The sequence below is a fragment of the Argentina anserina genome, chromosome 2 (assembly GCF_933775445.1).
Source record: "Argentina anserina chromosome 2, drPotAnse1.1, whole genome shotgun sequence".
In the NCBI taxonomy this organism is placed as follows: domain Eukaryota; kingdom Viridiplantae; phylum Streptophyta; class Magnoliopsida; order Rosales; family Rosaceae; genus Argentina; species Argentina anserina.
Window position 1 is genome coordinate 20099428 of NC_065873.1, and position 17346 is coordinate 20116773.

At 37.5% G+C, this 17346-nt stretch overlaps 1 protein-coding gene across 5 annotated transcripts; it reads left to right on the forward strand.

Moving 5' to 3' along the window:
* The first annotated feature begins 6930 nt into the window (after nt 1–6930).
* LOC126782154 (methylcrotonoyl-CoA carboxylase subunit alpha, mitochondrial) lies at nt 6931–16500 on the forward strand. 5 transcript variants are annotated; one of them, XM_050507336.1, is made up of 21 exons: nt 6931–7347; nt 7600–7721; nt 7874–8021; nt 8190–8327; nt 8521–8616; nt 8695–8754; nt 8933–9025; nt 9102–9213; nt 9611–9715; nt 9898–10034; nt 10232–10466; nt 10547–10713; nt 10846–10962; nt 11100–11342; nt 11419–11514; nt 13672–14020; nt 14554–14675; nt 14924–15138; nt 15228–15402; nt 15560–15694; nt 15948–16500. In XM_050507336.1, exons 1-21 carry the CDS (start codon nt 7021–7023, stop codon nt 16152–16154), a joined length of 3399 nt encoding a protein of 1132 aa, XP_050363293.1. In that variant the 5' UTR covers nt 6931–7020; the 3' UTR covers nt 16155–16500. The 5 variants fall into 5 exon arrangements, with proteins under 5 accessions (XP_050363293.1, XP_050363288.1, XP_050363289.1 ...); XM_050507331.1 differs by lacking the exons at nt 14554–14675; nt 14924–15138; nt 15228–15402; nt 15560–15694; nt 15948–16500 and having other exon boundaries at nt 6933–7347; nt 13515–13727; XM_050507332.1 differs by lacking the exons at nt 13672–14020; nt 14554–14675; nt 14924–15138; ... (1 more) ...; nt 15560–15694; nt 15948–16500 and adding an exon at nt 11809–12098 and having other exon boundaries at nt 6934–7347.
* The last annotated feature ends 846 nt before the right edge of the window (nt 16501–17346 follow it).

The following is a 17346-nucleotide window of genomic DNA, read 5'->3' on the forward strand; positions in this document are numbered from 1 at the left end:
GGCACGGTGTCAAGTGTAAAGCTCCAATTAGAAAAGAGGAAGAGAAAAAGAGAAAAGAGTGGGCGGTGGGCTAATCGAGGACGGTCGGCAGCCTTCATTTGTCACGCGACTAAATATTCCCCATGTCTCTGTTATTATAGTTACTAAAACCACGTGTATCTCATGAAACTCTATAACATACGTATACACCCCGCATGATAGATGCTTGTATCTTAATGTATTAGTTATGTATGTAAATCTTACAATTAGAATGGGAAAACAATGTATGAGTATTAAGGTTTCTTACTTATGTATTTATTCAGTACAATAAGTAATTTATTGAGCAAAGTCAGCCATCTACATATTAAAGTCAACCATTTAATTTAAAAAAAACGTATATATGATTCTGAAAGTTAATATGAATGAAGACTAACTAACTTATAAGTGAAGATTTGGTGTCTGTTTTGGAGAAATAATTAAAATTCATGTTACTTCATGCAGTATCATGCGCCTCTATCACACAATTTTGCTTATTCAAATGTAGTGTATACATCTTGCATTGGTTGTAGGCTCGTAATTATAAGTATGTATATTGTCAAATTAATTGGTTTGGTCTATGAATTGATCTTTATCTCGTATCACAGACTTTTATTTACCTTTCATCAGTAGAGAGATAATATGTAATGACTTAATTATATATCAACTTGATTGGTGTCATATTAATTATTGGATCAAAGAACATAATGAAATAGAAGAGAAAGTGACATCATGGTGCATGCATGACTAATTATGTGTATTTAGAAAGATCACGTTCGTGTTTGCTTTGAACTCTTCATATGTGAGATGTGACCCATGACTCTTTGCAAGAGGTCGTTTTATGAAAACAAAAAAACAGAAGAACTTCTATTTACTTCGCATGCTTCATTCATTTTTCAAATAGAACAAATAATTGACCTATCTCCTTTATAATAATAATAATAATAATAATCATGTTGGTTGGTTCACGCCATAAAAATTCATGTTATAGCATAAACTTAGTGAATCAAACTACATAATTGAAAAACTTGTTACAGTTGAGGCTCATGATGTGATAAAAACCATGTCCGATCAGAATAGAAGGAAATAGTATCACATTTGCAGGAATTTTTTTCCTTCAATTTGTGTGTAAATATTAGGAAATTGCAAGCTCAGTGAGTCTCACATGGAAAAGGTAAAGAAGGTTTCAATCATATATAACACTTGGTTAACGACCCTGAAAAGTAAAAAGCTGCTTGTAACAAAGAAAAATTTAAAGTCATGTAAAGCTCTCTTCCTCCCATCAACACTTATAATTGATATGCTTTTATGCTCCCAGAGCCATTAATACATCACTCTTCTTTCCATAACCTCTGTATTCTGTGCATTTTGCGTTCTGTTTTCTCTGATTTGTTTCAATGAATCATACATTCAACTAATTCGTCAACTAATCCCAAATCAAGCAGAGATGATCATGGATAAGAACTTCAATAATCAAGTTCGTATTTCACAAACTACGCATTAATATTGATATGAAGTTCTAAAAGAAACACGCCAAAATTAATAACAGACAGATCTGGTACGTGATTCTTTATCCAAATTTCTTAGTAGAAGGTTCGGAATTCGACTCTCGCGAGTGCATCGGCGTTTATTTACATGAGAAATAAATTATATGGGTTGTGCGTCTTAATTAGAAATGAAGGGTGTTGAATATCAGGTTTACTTCATGTGTTGTTGTTGGTGGGTTATATTCAAAGTCAATAGAAGTGATCTCTGTTTGGACATTACTATATATACATAGTGCTGAATATGACATATTGAATAAGAAATTAAAGGATAATTAAGCGCGGGGGGGGGGGGGGGGGGGGTTGGTCCATAATAAACCAACATGTAATTGTTTATTACAATAGAGAATTGAAAATGTTTGGTCCATAATTAACTGCCCTCCAACCAAAGAAGGCCACAAAATTGGAGACTAGCTCTGACCGTTAGCTAGCAACAATACTTTTTATTACCTAGAATCAGATAGCTAGTCAGGAATGAAGGTTCTTAAATATTTGGATGGGAGACAGAAAAAGAAGAATTGAGGTGTCTTCTAAGTTTTGACAGGGTCACTTGCCTGTCTATATTGCAAGACAAGTTATGGAGGGTGTTAAATATGTACAAAGCCCTACTTCAATGCCTTGTCTTCCAAACCAAATATATGTAGCACATTAGCCCACACTATGCTTTATCAAGAAATTATGTCTTGCTTTCTTTGGAAGTAATTCATAGATTCAAACAAGGAGTCCAAGCTGCATATATGAAGCGAGTTTAAGTTAATTTTGATGACTATATATGTATACAGAATTTTGTACTGACTTTATTTATGACTCGCGTGAAATTTCCGAACTATTAGCCTTGAAACTAGATCAAAACGAAAGATTTACTTGGGTTTTAGTTGTATATTCTCCAAAATGTGATTGTGATCTGACTGTGTTCATTTAACCAAGTAGCTAGATGGAACAAGACTAACAAAGGAAAGTAATCCATACATGATCTTGAAAATACACTTAAATAGTGAAGGAGGAAAGCAGTATGAAGCATTATGTGCTTGGAGTTTCTTCATCTAGTAAGGAGAGATCTAAAGACAAATGTAGCCTCCCAACCCTACCTCACCTATGCACCAACCCATGTTACTTGGGAGATTGTCCTCCTCCCCTTTTAGTCTTTTACTTTCAACACTACAAAAGTATTAGTACCACACTACTACTAGCTACAAGATCATGATATATGAGACAAGAAATTAAGCTAGCAGTTGGGTCCTCATCAAATTGTTCAAGCTCATGGCTTAAGTTAAGCCAGCAATGCTCAATTGCACATGTCTCCAGTCCCCACATCACACAGATTCTAAAACCAGCTATGATTTCTATCATATAATTGCACATCATTCTGTTAGGTAAAAGGGTGAGCAAGTGTGAGGGAGAACCAAGTGGTCCACCTTCAATAGGTTTTTAATTTTCTGGTATACATGTGCTGGTTTTTCATGAATAACTTTGATAAATGATTCTTTGATTATTCTTGCTGCTGATCATATATATATGTATGGGTTTTGAATAGGTGTGAGATAATTGTCTTGAGAAAATAGCTTGTGTTAGGCTGGTACCTTGTTGGAGAGGAGAAATGGAGAATCCAGTACTGGAGTTTTGTCATTTCTTGATAAAGATTTGTTGTTTTCTTCTCAACAAAAAGTTTAAGTGACCCACTAAACTTCTCAGTGCTTCATATATGTGTCATGGATTGTGATTCAAATATGACATACTATACTATTGAAAATAACTCTGTTCAATCATGCATTTTTTTGGCAGTTTTCAACATATATTTTTTAAAGCTTCTTATGAAAAAATCATTTTTTATACACGAATTTATAAAAAAGTAAAGGAAGATTTGAAAATTATAAAAAAGTAATAATTCTAAAATAATTACAGTGTTGCCACTGAACTTGAAGATATTTACAGTATGCCACTGCGACATTCTTCTCCTTCTCCACGTCCTCGTCGGTCTCCTCTTCCCCAAACGCCAAATCGGTCCTCACCCGCCCCTCCTTGTCGTCAACTCCGCTCACCCCAAGGTCATCAAGCTCGTGCTCGAATGCGCCTTGAAAAGCTCATCTCCAACGTCATATTCCCCGGCGAGATCCACGCCGCCGGCTCCGAAGTTATCTTTTTCACGATTTGGAGACGGTGACGATCTGTAGGTGGCGGCGACGACGGCTGGTGGACGTCAACGATGATCTGGAGTCGATAACGATGATGCTGCTATTGCTGATGCTCGCCGGAAAAGATGTTGAACAAGTTTACTCGGTTTCAAGTTCCGACGGTTCCTGTGCGTCGTCATTTTGGAACTCCAATTAGTTGGAGAGTAAAATCGTGTGGCGGATGGAGGTCTGGAGATGAGGGGAGGAGTTTGGATTTGGGGTGGGTGAGATGAGGAGAAGGTGGTGGAGTTTGGTTGACTTGGTGGATCGTCATGGGTGCCCAGCCCGATATCCTTCTCTGGTCAGATATTCATGGTGCCCAGAGTAGTTTTTGGGTGCCCACATCAAATATTAGGTAGTTTTTTATAAAGAAAATTGCTATCACATTATTACATTGTCTGTCACACTACCAGTCTGTTGAACGAGAATATGAAAACAAACAAGAATATAGACATGTGTACAAATAAAGTGTGATTTATTGAATATCAAGCGCGGGGTTACAATCTTTGTGAACTCTTCTGATTCTATCTCCGTATGTGACTTGGCTCAAGGGTGACGTGCACTTGATCTTGAGAATTTGAGTTTGATTTGGATTTGATGAAAAACGAGCGATTTAGTAGCTTTACGATTCTTCGTGGACTTGAGTTTGGATTTGGATTTGGATTTGATGAAGAACGATCGATGTGATGCTTGATGATTCTTCGTGGACTTGAATTTAGATTTGGATTTGATGAAGAACGATCGATTCGGCAGCTTGATGATTCTTCGTGGACTTGAGTTTGGATTTGGATTTGATGAAGAACGATCGATTCGGCAGCTTGATGATTTTTCGTGGACTTAGGAGACTTCAGGATTTGTCGAGAGTGATCTTGCTCAAGTGATTTTCTCTCTTCTTCTCAAGTTTCCCCTCTTCATGTTGAAGGGGGTATTTATAGTGTCAAAGTTTCTATTTTGTAGAATATTTTAATGACACTAAAATAATAAATTTCTTAATTTTCTAATTAAATCAATATGTATTTTCTAATTAATTTAAAATTAATTACTCTCATAACTAAATTAAAAAGATTCAAATAATTGATTTAATTATAACCGTTAAAGAATTTATCAATTTAATCAAATATCCGATTACCATTTCGAATCGTCAATAACATTTATTTTCCGATTTAAGTCAGAATCACGTAGCTTCGATTACGATCATCCGTTTATGTGCTTACACAAGCTTTATTCGGATATGCACTAACTTTGTTGACTTTTGGTCCACTTGTGCAATTTTGTCGGGTTCTTGGTCGATTTAATTTTTTAATGAATATGATTTACTTTATTAAATTTCATGTGTCTACACAGTTACACTAACTTTTTGTTGTGACATTAGTGTGATAGCTAGTATGACAAGCCTAACACCAAGTGTGATAGCCAATGTGACAGGTAGTGTGATAGATAGTGTGATTGGGGGTGTGACATCACATTAATGTCGATATTTGGATCGTATGAGTTGATTTGAGAAGTTCAAGATCACATAATAGTAAATAAATGTTTGTCAATTCTAGTTATTTCTTCTTTTTCTTGTTGTTGTTATTGTTCTTCTTCTTCTTCTTCTTGTCACAACATAGTTACATAAAAACAGTGTGACAATGAGTGTGATAAGTAGTGTGACAGAGGTTGATAGTTAGTGTGACAGCTTGTGTGATAGCATAAGTGATAGGTAGTGTAACAATAGGTGTGATAAGTAATGTGACAACGAGTGTGTCAATGAGTGTGACAATGGGTGTGACAGGTGGTGTGATAGCGGATGCGACATGCTGAGAGGAAATGTCTAAATATGCGAAATTATGTTAAAATTCAAAGGAGATTGGCATGAGTATGCTCAGAATGAAGAGAATAACTATAATTAAGAAACATTGAGCTCCAGTTTCGCCGTAACTGCTTGGAGCACCGCCATCGACGGCGGCAACCTCTTGTGAGGCTTGTTGCGCCTTGTACAGTGGTCGGTTTAGAGTGAGTAGGGTATCAAATGAAAGAGGGGAGAGAGATCTTTTCAACGATACCAACAACTCTCAAATCCATCGCCGAACAACAAAATTATGGTAGAAATTAGAAGAATAAGAAGAAGAAAAAAGAAGAATAGGAAGAAGATGAAGAACAAGTAAAATTATCCGAAAAATATTTAAAAAGTAACTATTTTTTAATTTGTTGCAAACTTATTGATTATTTTCTAATTTCTAATAAATTAAGATGACATTTTTATAATTAGAAAATAAGTGGTGATTTTTTTTTTCTAATTTAAGATGAGAAAAGTGTACCTTTTTCTAATTGCCTTTTTTTTTTATATATGATAGATGCATACTTATTGCCTCTATCAATAATACAAGAAATGATCAAACGAACGCCTACATGGTTTCATGACATTTTTCTCTTACGACTATTGAATGCTAAAATGTAAACGTAAACAAACACACGGCTTTCGACCAGATTAGTGCATGATATTGTCAAGCAGCCCAAGTGTCCAACATAGAAGAGATGATGAACATATCAAAACTGTGTCTTCAAGATTTTCTGGTGAAGGATAAGTTGAGCGAGATGTTTAACCATTACAAAAACAGACTTTTAAGTTGATCAATGCATCACATTCATATAAACTAATTAGTAATAGACATGGCGTTGAACAAATCTTGAGTATCATATTCATGTAAATATTTTACTGAAAAACTAAGAGGAGCCTATTCAAGCCCAACCCAGCCATAAGCAGCCCATCCCTCGTTTTCATTTCTTTCCTAGATTTTCACTTTTTTGTTTTTGTTTTCTCGCTCACAGTTTCGAGTTTTGGTGTGATGGTGTCGTTAGGACTTAGGTGTGCCATGGTTTTGAGATATGACGTCAAATTCATGGACTATTTGTTCTAACATTAGTTAATTCGTGTCGTCAATGTAATTAGGAGGTTATGCATATATACGGGTAGTCTTGGTGTACAATATTTGAAATAATTGTTTCTTTTTAAGGTTAAGATTAGCTGTAAGAATGTATGTGAACAAGCTTGGGTTGTAATTGTCCACATCGGTTCATGTCCACCGTAACAGTTGATTTTTACTAAGAAATTGGAGCGTAATGGATAGCTGTGCCAGACAAGCACAACATGAGATACAGATCAGACGAGTCACATATGATCATATCCACTCACACTTGGCTATACCCATACTTACGATTATAACGGTCTTTATCTCCTACACGCAACCCCACCGGGTACTAAAACTAAACCATTTCCACTGCCGCCAAGTCTCACTCGATCACTCCTCATGGCGTCAGTCGCTACCGTCCTCCGCCGGAAACTCTCCGGCAAGACATTCCGATTCCGGATACCATCACCGCGATCATTCTCCGACTCGCCGCCGCAGAGAATCGAGAAGATTCTGATCGCCAACCGCGGCGAAATCGCCTGCAGAATCATGCGCACCGCTAAGCGCCTCGGAATTCAAACCGTCGCCGTTTTCAGCGACGCCGATCGCCACTCGCTTCACGTCAAGTCCGCAGACGAGGCTGTTCGTATCGGTCCGGCTCCGGCTCGGCTCAGCTACCTCAACGCCTCCTCGATTCTCGACGCCGCCGTCCGTACCGGCGCGCAGGTCAGTCTCTATTACCCTAGCTTGATTGCTCATTTCAATAGCTTAGTACTCAAATTTGATTTTTTTCAATTATTAGTGAATTTGAATTATGCTGTGAATGTGTAACTGAGTAGCTGAGTGGGTTGATTGTTGAATTTTTGATGACTTGGTCGATGATTAGCTCAATGCGTAGTTTTGAGGTGAATTGGTGTTTGTTGTGATTTGAATGATGCTGATTCGGGTTGGAAATTATGTTTGTGTTTGTGTGATTAGGCTATACATCCTGGCTATGGATTTCTGTCAGAAAGCTCCGACTTTGCTCAGCTCTGTGAAGATAAGGGTCTTACCTTTATTGGGCCACCGGCATCTGCTATAAGGGACATGGGTGATAAGAGGTACCGTTAACATACTTATCGATGTGTTAAATTATTATAAAGACTCTTTATGTGTCATTGGCTTGGTTTACGCCTGTGTATGTACAGCATTTCCACATTTTGTATAGGAATTTTATTTTGTTCATTTGTATTGATGTTCGATTGTTTTTCAGTGCGTCAAAGAGGATAATGGGAGCAGCAGGGGTACCTCTTGTGCCTGGATATCATGGTAAGGACCAAGATATTGAATTGATGAAGATAGAAGCTGACAAGATTGGATATCCAGTCTTAATAAAGCCAACTCATGGAGGTGGGGGAAAGGTAAACTGCTTATTTGCTTGCTTACCAAACTATCAGTGACCTGAATAAAATATGGAGGATCAGCTTTTTTTTTTTCTGTCACAAGATGTTCTAAGATATTTCTTCAGACGTGTTACTCTAACCTAGCTTCTTAAACAATAAAAAATTCACAAAATCTAGTTGTTTTAGGGTATGAGGATTGTGCAAAGTCCGGATGAGTTTGTTGAAGCCTTCCTTGGAGCACAACGGGAGGCTGCTGCTTCTTTTGGCATAAACACAATTTTGCTGGAGAAATATATTACACAACCAAGGCACATAGAAGTGCAGGTAGTCTTTGTATAATTCATTTATACTCTTTTGTCGCTATTGGTTTATGATCATTAGCTTACCTCATCAACGTAGTACTGATGCAGCCCATCTAACTACCAAATTACAATCATTCAATTTCATCATTTTCATGATCTCAACAATTTGACACATAACTCTGTAATTTGATTTTTGGTGGCTGTTGATGTTGTAGATATTTGGGGATAAACACGGGAATGTTCTACATTTATATGAGAGAGATTGCAGTGTACAAAGAAGACACCAGAAAATAATTGAAGAAGCTCCAGCTGTAATGATCGTTTCCCCTATTTTTGGTGTAGATTTTTCATAGTTCTAGTAGAGTTGTAATCAAAATCCATTGATGCAGCCAAATGTTTCTGATAACTTCCGGTCCCACGTGGGTCAAGCAGCGGTATCTGCTGCCAAGGTGCGGTGTACTCATTGAAGATATACTATGTACCTGTCTGAAATAGCCCCATAAAGAGTGGTTTTCTTGTGATTTCCTACTCCTGTGCATATATATGTTGATACTGTTGTTTTCATTCCTTCACTTTGGGTTTATAAGAGTATCGCTGAATCTTGAAGTCTTTGCCAAATACATAAAGGCAGTTGGCTATCACAGTGCTGGCACAGTGGAGTTTATAGTGGATACAGTCTCAGGGCAGTTTTATTTCATGGAGATGAATACCCGTCTTCAGGTGCTTTAACCGATCTGTTACATTGCATTTCAGTCCTTGAACTAATCAGTTTTCTAATTGGTTAGAAGCTATGCAGGTTGAGCATCCTGTGACCGAGATGATTGTTGGCCAAGATCTTGTGGAATGGCAAATTCGTGTAGCAAATGGAGAACACCTTCCCATAAGTCAGTCACAGGTCCCCTTGTCAGGTGAGTTATCTAAAAAGAAAATTATTGGAAGAGGTCTTTGTCAAGATTTGTGCTGCAATGGCCACTTCTAAAATAAATTTTGGCTAGTTTTATGTTCAATGCCTGGCTATCCTATTTAGATCTGATTGGATATGGCCTGTTTTGTGACAAGTTTAACTTCAGGATTGCCAAATGTTCCCCTCATCAGGAAAATTTGGCAATCTGAATAAGCTAATTATTCATTCATAGCCCACTAAAGATATCTCATAAGAATAGCTCAAACCTTTGCACGGAATAAACGCAGTTTCACTCACATGGCTAAAGTTGATGACAGAGTTATATATATATTCGGCAAAGTGATCCAGCCGACTAGAATATTCATTTACTAGGTTTTTTAAAGTCATCTTTACAATAACAGGTCATGCTTTTGAAGCCCGAATATATGCTGAAAATGTACCAAAAGGATTCCTTCCTGCAACTGGAATTCTTCATCACTATCAGCATGCTCCACTTTCACCAACAGGTTAGTCAATTCACTCAATTGCCAGTGTCCATGTGACTCATCTCTCAATACTCAGTTGAGATAGTCGTGAGCACCAGTTGTTTTTCTAAGGAGATGACTTGCTCAGAAGTCTAAATTATTTTCATTTCCTGTCCTATGGTTCAATTCTTTTGGTTGTTTATGTTGAATATATTCGTTTGCAGTTCGAGTTGAGACTGGAGTTGAACAAGGAGACACTGTTAGCATGCATTATGACCCTATGATCGCCAAGCTTGTAGTATGGGGAGAAAATCGTGCTGTAGCACTGCTAAAACTGAAGGATTGCTTGACAAAGTTCAAGGTATATCTCATTCTAGAGTTGCAGCTTGTACAGATCAAAGCACATTTTTCAATCCTCTAATGCGGTACTGCTGCATATACATGTTAAATGTCCTATAATTTTAAGGCCCATGGTCAACAGGGTAGAGAGGGTGTCACTGGTAATGGGGGCAGGTTGCAATTTCATCATGTGGTTTTAATGCTTATTTGCTTAAACAGGTTGCAGGTGTACCAACCAACATCAGTTTTCTTTCAAAACTTGCCAACCATCGGGAATTTGTAATTGGGAATGTGGAAACTCATTTTATTGAACATTTTAAAGATGACCTGTTTGTCGACCCTAGCAATGTGGAAGTAACTAACACAGTGCTTGGTGCTGCTAGATTTGGTGCCAAACTGGCAGCTGCGTGTCTCATTGAAAAGGAAAATTCTGTATTCAGAGAAAATCTTCCTGGTAAATTGAAGGTCCCAATTGTCAATTTTTTGCCAGTTCTTAGAATTGTTTTAATTATCTATGCCTCCCAATATTTTCAGGAAGCAACAACACAATCTCCATATGGTATTCTTCTCCGCCTTTCAGAGTCCATCATTATGCTAGGTGTATCATGGAACTCGAGTGGGAGAATGAGTATGGTAACAGTGTCTCAAAGTTATTGACCTTTTCAGTCACGTACAAATCAGAGGGGAGCTATCTGATTGAGGTAGTCTTATGAATTAATTGTGCTAATAAGATGTACTTGTAATTTTGTAATTGTGTTAGGTTATTTTCTTTGTTTTTGTTCGACCAATTCATTCCGTCCTGAAGTTTCTAGATGCTGCATCTTTGCGTGCAGACAGAAGAAGACATTTCCCCACCTTTGGAGGTGAAAGCAACTTGTGTAGGTGACCATGATTTCAGAGTTGAAGCTGATGGTGTAATCATGGATGTTAGCTTAGCTGTCTACTCAAAGGTAAATGCCTTTCTATTCAAGCATCTGTCAGAACACATATAATAGTTTATCAGAATTTTAGAATATGGTTGACTCTTTTCCTGCAATTATTTGCAATGCTTCTGTCATTAATGTGGTGGTTTGAATTGAGCTTGTAGGATCAGACCAAACACATTCATATGTGGCATGGGTCGCATCATCATCATTTCAGACAAAAGTTGGGTGTTGAACTGTCCAATGAAGATGAAACCGAACATAGGCCCAGTTTTGATAGATCATCTCACCCTCCAGGGACTATTGTTGCACCCATGGCTGGTTTGGTGGTCAAGGTTCTTATTAAGGATGCGACAAAAGTGGAGGAAGGACAACCTGTCTTAGTGTTAGAGGCAATGAAGATGGAGGTTTGTACTGCTATAATTGCATATACTTTATACTCTCTCTGTGCTATATCTAAACTTCAATTTTTACTTTCTGAAGCATGTTGTAAAGGCACCATCAGCAGGCTATGTCCACGGGCTTCATGTAACAGCTGGCCAGCAGGTTTCTGATGGCAGTGTTCTCTTCAGTATAAAGGTCAGCCCTTTACTCTCTGAGGCCATTGATATCAATTAGTGAAGCCGTATTGAAACTTCTAACACGCACAAAATTGTAAAAATGATATGTTATACTCACCTGACCTGGTTGCTACACACACACACACACACACACACGAATGACACGATATAGTTGGCTCTACACATAGCCCGGCAGCTTAATGCCTCTGTTTAAAAGAAGAGTTCCCTAGCATTTATTTATAATCAATGCAGACATTTTGGGATTTATGCATCAATGCGTTTGATTGACTGAGTGGACTATATGTTTGTAAAGCAGAAGGATGCACAGTGATGTCCATTGTTTCCAAATAGCTTCGGCAAGGCTGGAAAGTACAACCTCATTCTGAACATGTGCGTGCTTGAACAGTGTTGGGAATTATCTGAACTGTGATCAACTAATTTGTACCGTAAATAGTGTTACTCCATTGGAATAAAGTCTTACCAGTTCAGTTATAGCAAAATCAGCGTCAGTCTATATATTTACGAATTAAATGGAAGAAAAATGTTTAAGTCCAACTTTTCATTGCATATAATATGATGGATCTGGCAATTTCTGAACTGCAACCTTTCGCAGTAGATTTTTTGACACTGCTTGAGCTTTTGAAATTATCAGATATCTTGTCATCTCCATTTCCATACCTGAGATCAGTAGAAGAGTTTAGACGCTAAAGCTATTGACCTTTGGGACATCAGAATGCGTAAAAAGCAAGGGATAGAACTTGATAGTGGATCAAAGTCATCAAACATTGTCAAAAATAGTTGGGAGTATCGAAACACATTAGACGACATTGAAAGTATAATATATGTATACAAGAGCCTTTTCCAATGAGGACTAAGGTGTTGAGGACTTGAAGACTTTTAATCACTGTTAGAAAACTTTAACACAACCTAACTCCGCCAATCAGACCATCCATCCGCGCCTCATCTCTTTGTTTTTGTTTTTTTGGTCCATCATCTCTTTCTTCCTTCTCTGCATTTGAAAGGTTGAACCTGGTGGTGCATAATTTCCAAGATAAGATAAGATCATCTTGGCACAAAATTCACTACCAAGTAACCATATTTTTTGTTTTTGTCAAGATGCTTGTTGGCTATTTGGGTTTGAATTAGGTCAAGAAATATGCTAATCCGCCTAATATACTCGAGAAATTAGAAAATGAAAAGAATACACTTGGAACTAGACTATGGGAAAACTTCCAATACACGATTATGAAGTTTCAACTTTCAGCTAGCTTAGACTTAGCTGGTTCGTACTTAACACTAAGATTTTTTTTTTAAATGTTTGATCACATAGATTTCATTGTTGTGCTGTGCTCTCTGTGAAAAGTAGGAACTCTGATAACTAGTTGACCATGAGAAGGATTCAATTAATTGCTTTCAAAATGAAGCTGATTCAATCAAGGCGTAGTTGACATTAACTAGGGCGACAGATTTTTCCATAATCTATTAGCGCGTGTCCTTAGCTTAATTATTTCTCTCACAAGAAAAGCACTTGAATATTTCGTTCTATCCAATACAAATGGAAAGGATGTCGTTATCACATTTACCAAAAACGATTCTGTCTCATGATTGGCGCATTGTATGAACTTGCCACGAAAATCTTAAGGTTAAGAAGAACTAACCTTTTGGTGATTTCCACAAGGTTTTGACGGACCCTTTTAGGAAAGGAAAGGAAATCAATAGGACTTGAAATAATCTGTTGAAAATGGCAAGTAAAAATATTGTTACGGCTGTGGTGGTATATTTTTGTTTGATCTTTTTGTTGTTGTAGGATTCTTTCTCTCTCTATTGGAGTCTTGGTGCAGTCCTGCTTTCCACTCATATTGCCCTTCCATAAAACATTTTTTGTTTCTGGAATCAATCATTTCACACCCAACTTATTCTTCTTCTGTCTTGGTTTGGTTTTGAGCTGCCAAATTTGTGAGGCTTATTCTTAGAAGTTGATTCCAGATTCTGGGTTGAACCAAGTTTTGGTTTTTGCAGTTTGTGATTGTCAACTGGGAAGAAAGGCTGAAGCTTTTAGCTAAGATTGAGCCTGGTGCATGAGTTTTGAAATTGGGTTGCTTTCCATTGATCAGTGTTGTTAAGTTTTGAGGTTGGTTAACCATAAAGTTTGATTCTTTAGTTACAATTTATTGAGATGGATTCAAGCAATGGTGGTGAGGCAGTTGGGGGAGTTGGGATATCTGGAAAATCAAACATCATTGAAAAAAATGATTCCTTTGGAACACCAAGAAGCACCAAAGAGAAGGCTTTGGGTTCATCTTTTGGGAAAGAAACGTTTTTCAGGGCAGATCAGATTGACTTCAAGAGCTGGGATATCCAGCTGGAGAAGCACTTGAGTAAGGGCTGGTCCAGGGAGAAGGAAGCACATACACCAATGGAGGAGTGGGAGATTGATTTGGGAAAGTTGGATATAAGATATGTTATTGCTCATGGAACATATGGGTCTGTGTACAGGGGTACCTATGATGGCCAAGATGTTGCAGGTAAATTTGATTTCTTATGGCTTCAGTTAAATTTCCACTCATTCATTTATGGAATTTTAAGATATTCAGGATTTGGATTATATTTTGGAACTTAGTGGTTGTTAAGTATAGATTTTGAGCTGCTAGATCAGGTCATCATGTGTTATTGTTTCATATAGTTTTGATTAACAGGTGCTGAAATGATATTATATTCGAGATTATGTACTTCTTGAGTCTGTTGTTGGACATTTAATGGGTATCATTATTGGGAGTTGTATGTTTGCTGCAAATTTGTGTTGTTTAAAGCAATGCATGTGGTTTTCTGCCTGAGTGGGTTAAAGAACAAGTTTAGATGGTTCTTATGTGTGTTTGTATGTGGTTTAAGTCTGATGTCTTCTTCTTTGGAAATGAAGTCTGATGTCTCATTTACCAGCTCTAAAGTATGTAACAACATGTTGTCTTGTATGAATTATATATTGAAACTCCAATCACCAGTTGATCATCATGTGTATGTTTCTAATAATGTTCTCATGGTGTGTTGTTATTCCTTATAGTGAAGATATTGGATTGGGGTGAGGATAATATTGCCACAGCTGCTGAAACCGCTGCTCTACGGGCATCGTTTCAGCAAGAGGTTGCTGTCTGGCATAAGCTTGACCATCCAAATATTCCCAAGGTAACAGTTATCTCCATTGAAAAATTCATATCAAAATGCTTATGCAATGTCATATTAACAGCTCAAAAGGTTTATTTCTGTTTACAATACATAAATGTGATTTAGGGACTAATCTCTTTCGGCCTGCTAATATTGGCTTCCTGGAGTATTTTCTCAAAATATAGTTGTTCAGGCACATATGAGATATTGTATCTTTGTCATACATTATAAATTTCTCAGTTTAAACTGTATCTCTTTTTATTTGACAGTTTGTAGGAGCTTCAATGGGAACTTCGAATCTTAAAATCCCTACCAAAGGCACATCCAGTGATGGTCATAATCATAATTCTCCTCCTTCTAGAGCTTGTTGTGTTGTTGTTGAGTATGTTCCTGGCGGGACACTAAAGAACTATTTGATCAGGAATAGAAGGAAGAAACTTGCCTTTAAGATTGTGGTTCAACTTGCTTTGGATTTGTCTAAGGGGTTAGTAGGTTCTGTTGTGCTGGCTTACCTTTTGTTTTTGTTAGGGTTCTGAGTTAATGGGTTTATTCCGTGTGTTTCCACTATCTCAGTTTAAGTTATCTCCATGCAAAGAAAATTGTACACCGTGACGTCAAAACAGAAAATGTGCTGCTGGATAATCATAGAACTCTGAAAATTGCTGATTTTGGCGTTGCTCGAGTAGAAGCTCAGAATCCAAGGGACATGACCGGGGAGACTGGTACCCTTGGATACATGGCCCCAGAGGTACGTACCATTTGTTACTCATATATTTGATTTTAAAGGTGTCATAATGCTAAACGAAGAAAAGTTTCACAATGATTCTGCAACCATTTCTTAATTCTATACGAAAGATCTGAACCAGTCATCATTCTTTCTTTATATTCCATGAAAATTTCTGCAGGTCCTTGATGGTAAGCCTTACAACAGAAAATGTGACGTCTATAGTTTTGGTATTTGCTTATGGGAAATCTATTGTTGCGACATGCCTTATCCCAATCTAAGTTTTGCTGATGTCTCCTCTGCTGTCGTGCGACAGGTTTGTTTGCATTACACATAAAGCTATGAGTTCTTTATCTCTTTTGCTCTGCATTTTCTTTCAAGTATTGGATTTCATGCAACAAACTCATATCTTAGAATACTCTAGAGTTGTCTTTTGAGTCAATCATCTAGCTGCAAAATGTTTGTCTGCATTTGGAAGGGGGTTGGCATATTCCATGCTTAAATGTTTATACTATTCATATTCAAAATGCTGATCTGATCTAGCCTAATCTGGAACATACCTGCTACAGAATTTAAGACCTGAAATCCCAAAATGTTGTCCAACGGCGCTGGCAAGCATTATGCGTAAATGTTGGGATGCAAACCCAGATAAACGCCCCGACATGGAAGAAGTTGTGAAGCTATTATATGCAGTTGACACTAGCAAGGGTGGTGGCATGATCCCGGAAGACCAAACTTCTGCCTGTTTCTGTTTTGGCACACCTCGAGGTCCTTGACCTCACTTAGTTCCCAACTATACATAAGTGCACAAATCAAGAACAAAGGTTTAGAAACCAGTTCAGTGCTAGACTGCAGAGGCAGTCCATGAAAAGATCATCCCATAACTGGAAAAAGTATAACACTCGGCACCGGCATTTTCGAAACCCCTATATATTGTTTGTTGCACCCTTTTCATTCTTAGTCCACTCCATGTATAAAACAGTGGACCTTTAGACAGTTAAACTGTAGGTAGTCTACACCATTATTTTTGTGAGCAAGAACATATTGGTTTGACAGTTGCATTTGCAATTATGTTTCTTTTTCACCATGGAATTTGGTCTGAATAAAATAATTAAAAAAATCATTGTAAAATAGGAAACCCAGATCAAATCCCATTTGTTGCGTAGTCAGATTCAGATAAAAATCCTCCCAGATATGGATTTTACTCAGATACCAATGGAACTGATCAGTTTCTTATCTCAAATGTCAGTATACTTATTTTTTCTTTGGGGACAAATTGATATTCTCGAAATTAAGACGGTGAAAACAAGAGCAGGCAGAGCTGGAGTTGGGGTTTACCTTAGGAAAATGGGTTATGTGCAACTGTGCAAGATAGATAGGAGAATATTACATTAGAAGTTTTTTTTGCTCCCTTTCTAGTTCCCCCCTCTTTTCCTTTTCAGACTTGGGAGTATAGCGCAGAAATACACAGGTCACAACACACAGAAGAGGCCCAACGCCCTCTTCCAAAAATCCCCACAGCTTGAAGCCAAACTTGCTGAGCCTGTCCATGACCTCTATAGCTGTCCTTTTAGTCCAGTCCTTCCTGTAGAGATTGAGAAACAACAAAACTCAATCTCTCTCTACTTCGATCTTCTTCTTCATTCTACATATTCATGACCCCATTTTGTCAGCTTCTTTTGAGTCTCTCTGAAGAACTCAGAATTGCTGAGGTAAGTTGCTTGATTCTATTCATCTCATCTTTACATATTTATACATAAAGATTGACAATTTAGATCCATAGGTTTTGCTATCAACATAATGACAGAATCAATTAAAGATGAATTTACAATCTCTATTGCATAATTGCAGCTATGTCAAGATAGATTAGGAAATAGGGTAGGAAGACTGATCTGATTGTGTTGATAGAGAATATCAGCCCTGATTTGTTGCTGTGTTGACATTGGATGAACTGAGATAGCTAACACT

Coding starts and splice junctions, on each gene's coding strand:
- LOC126782154 (XM_050507336.1), top strand. CDS start 7,021: ATGGCGTCAGTCGCTACCGTCCTCCGCCGGAAACTCTCCGGCAAGACA. Junction 7,348..7,599: donor CCGTCCGTACCGGCGCGCAG/GTCAGTCTCTAT, acceptor TTGTGTGATTAG/GCTATACATCCTGGCTATGG. Junction 8,755..8,932: donor CAGCGGTATCTGCTGCCAAG/GTGCGGTGTACT, acceptor AAATACATAAAG/GCAGTTGGCTATCACAGTGC.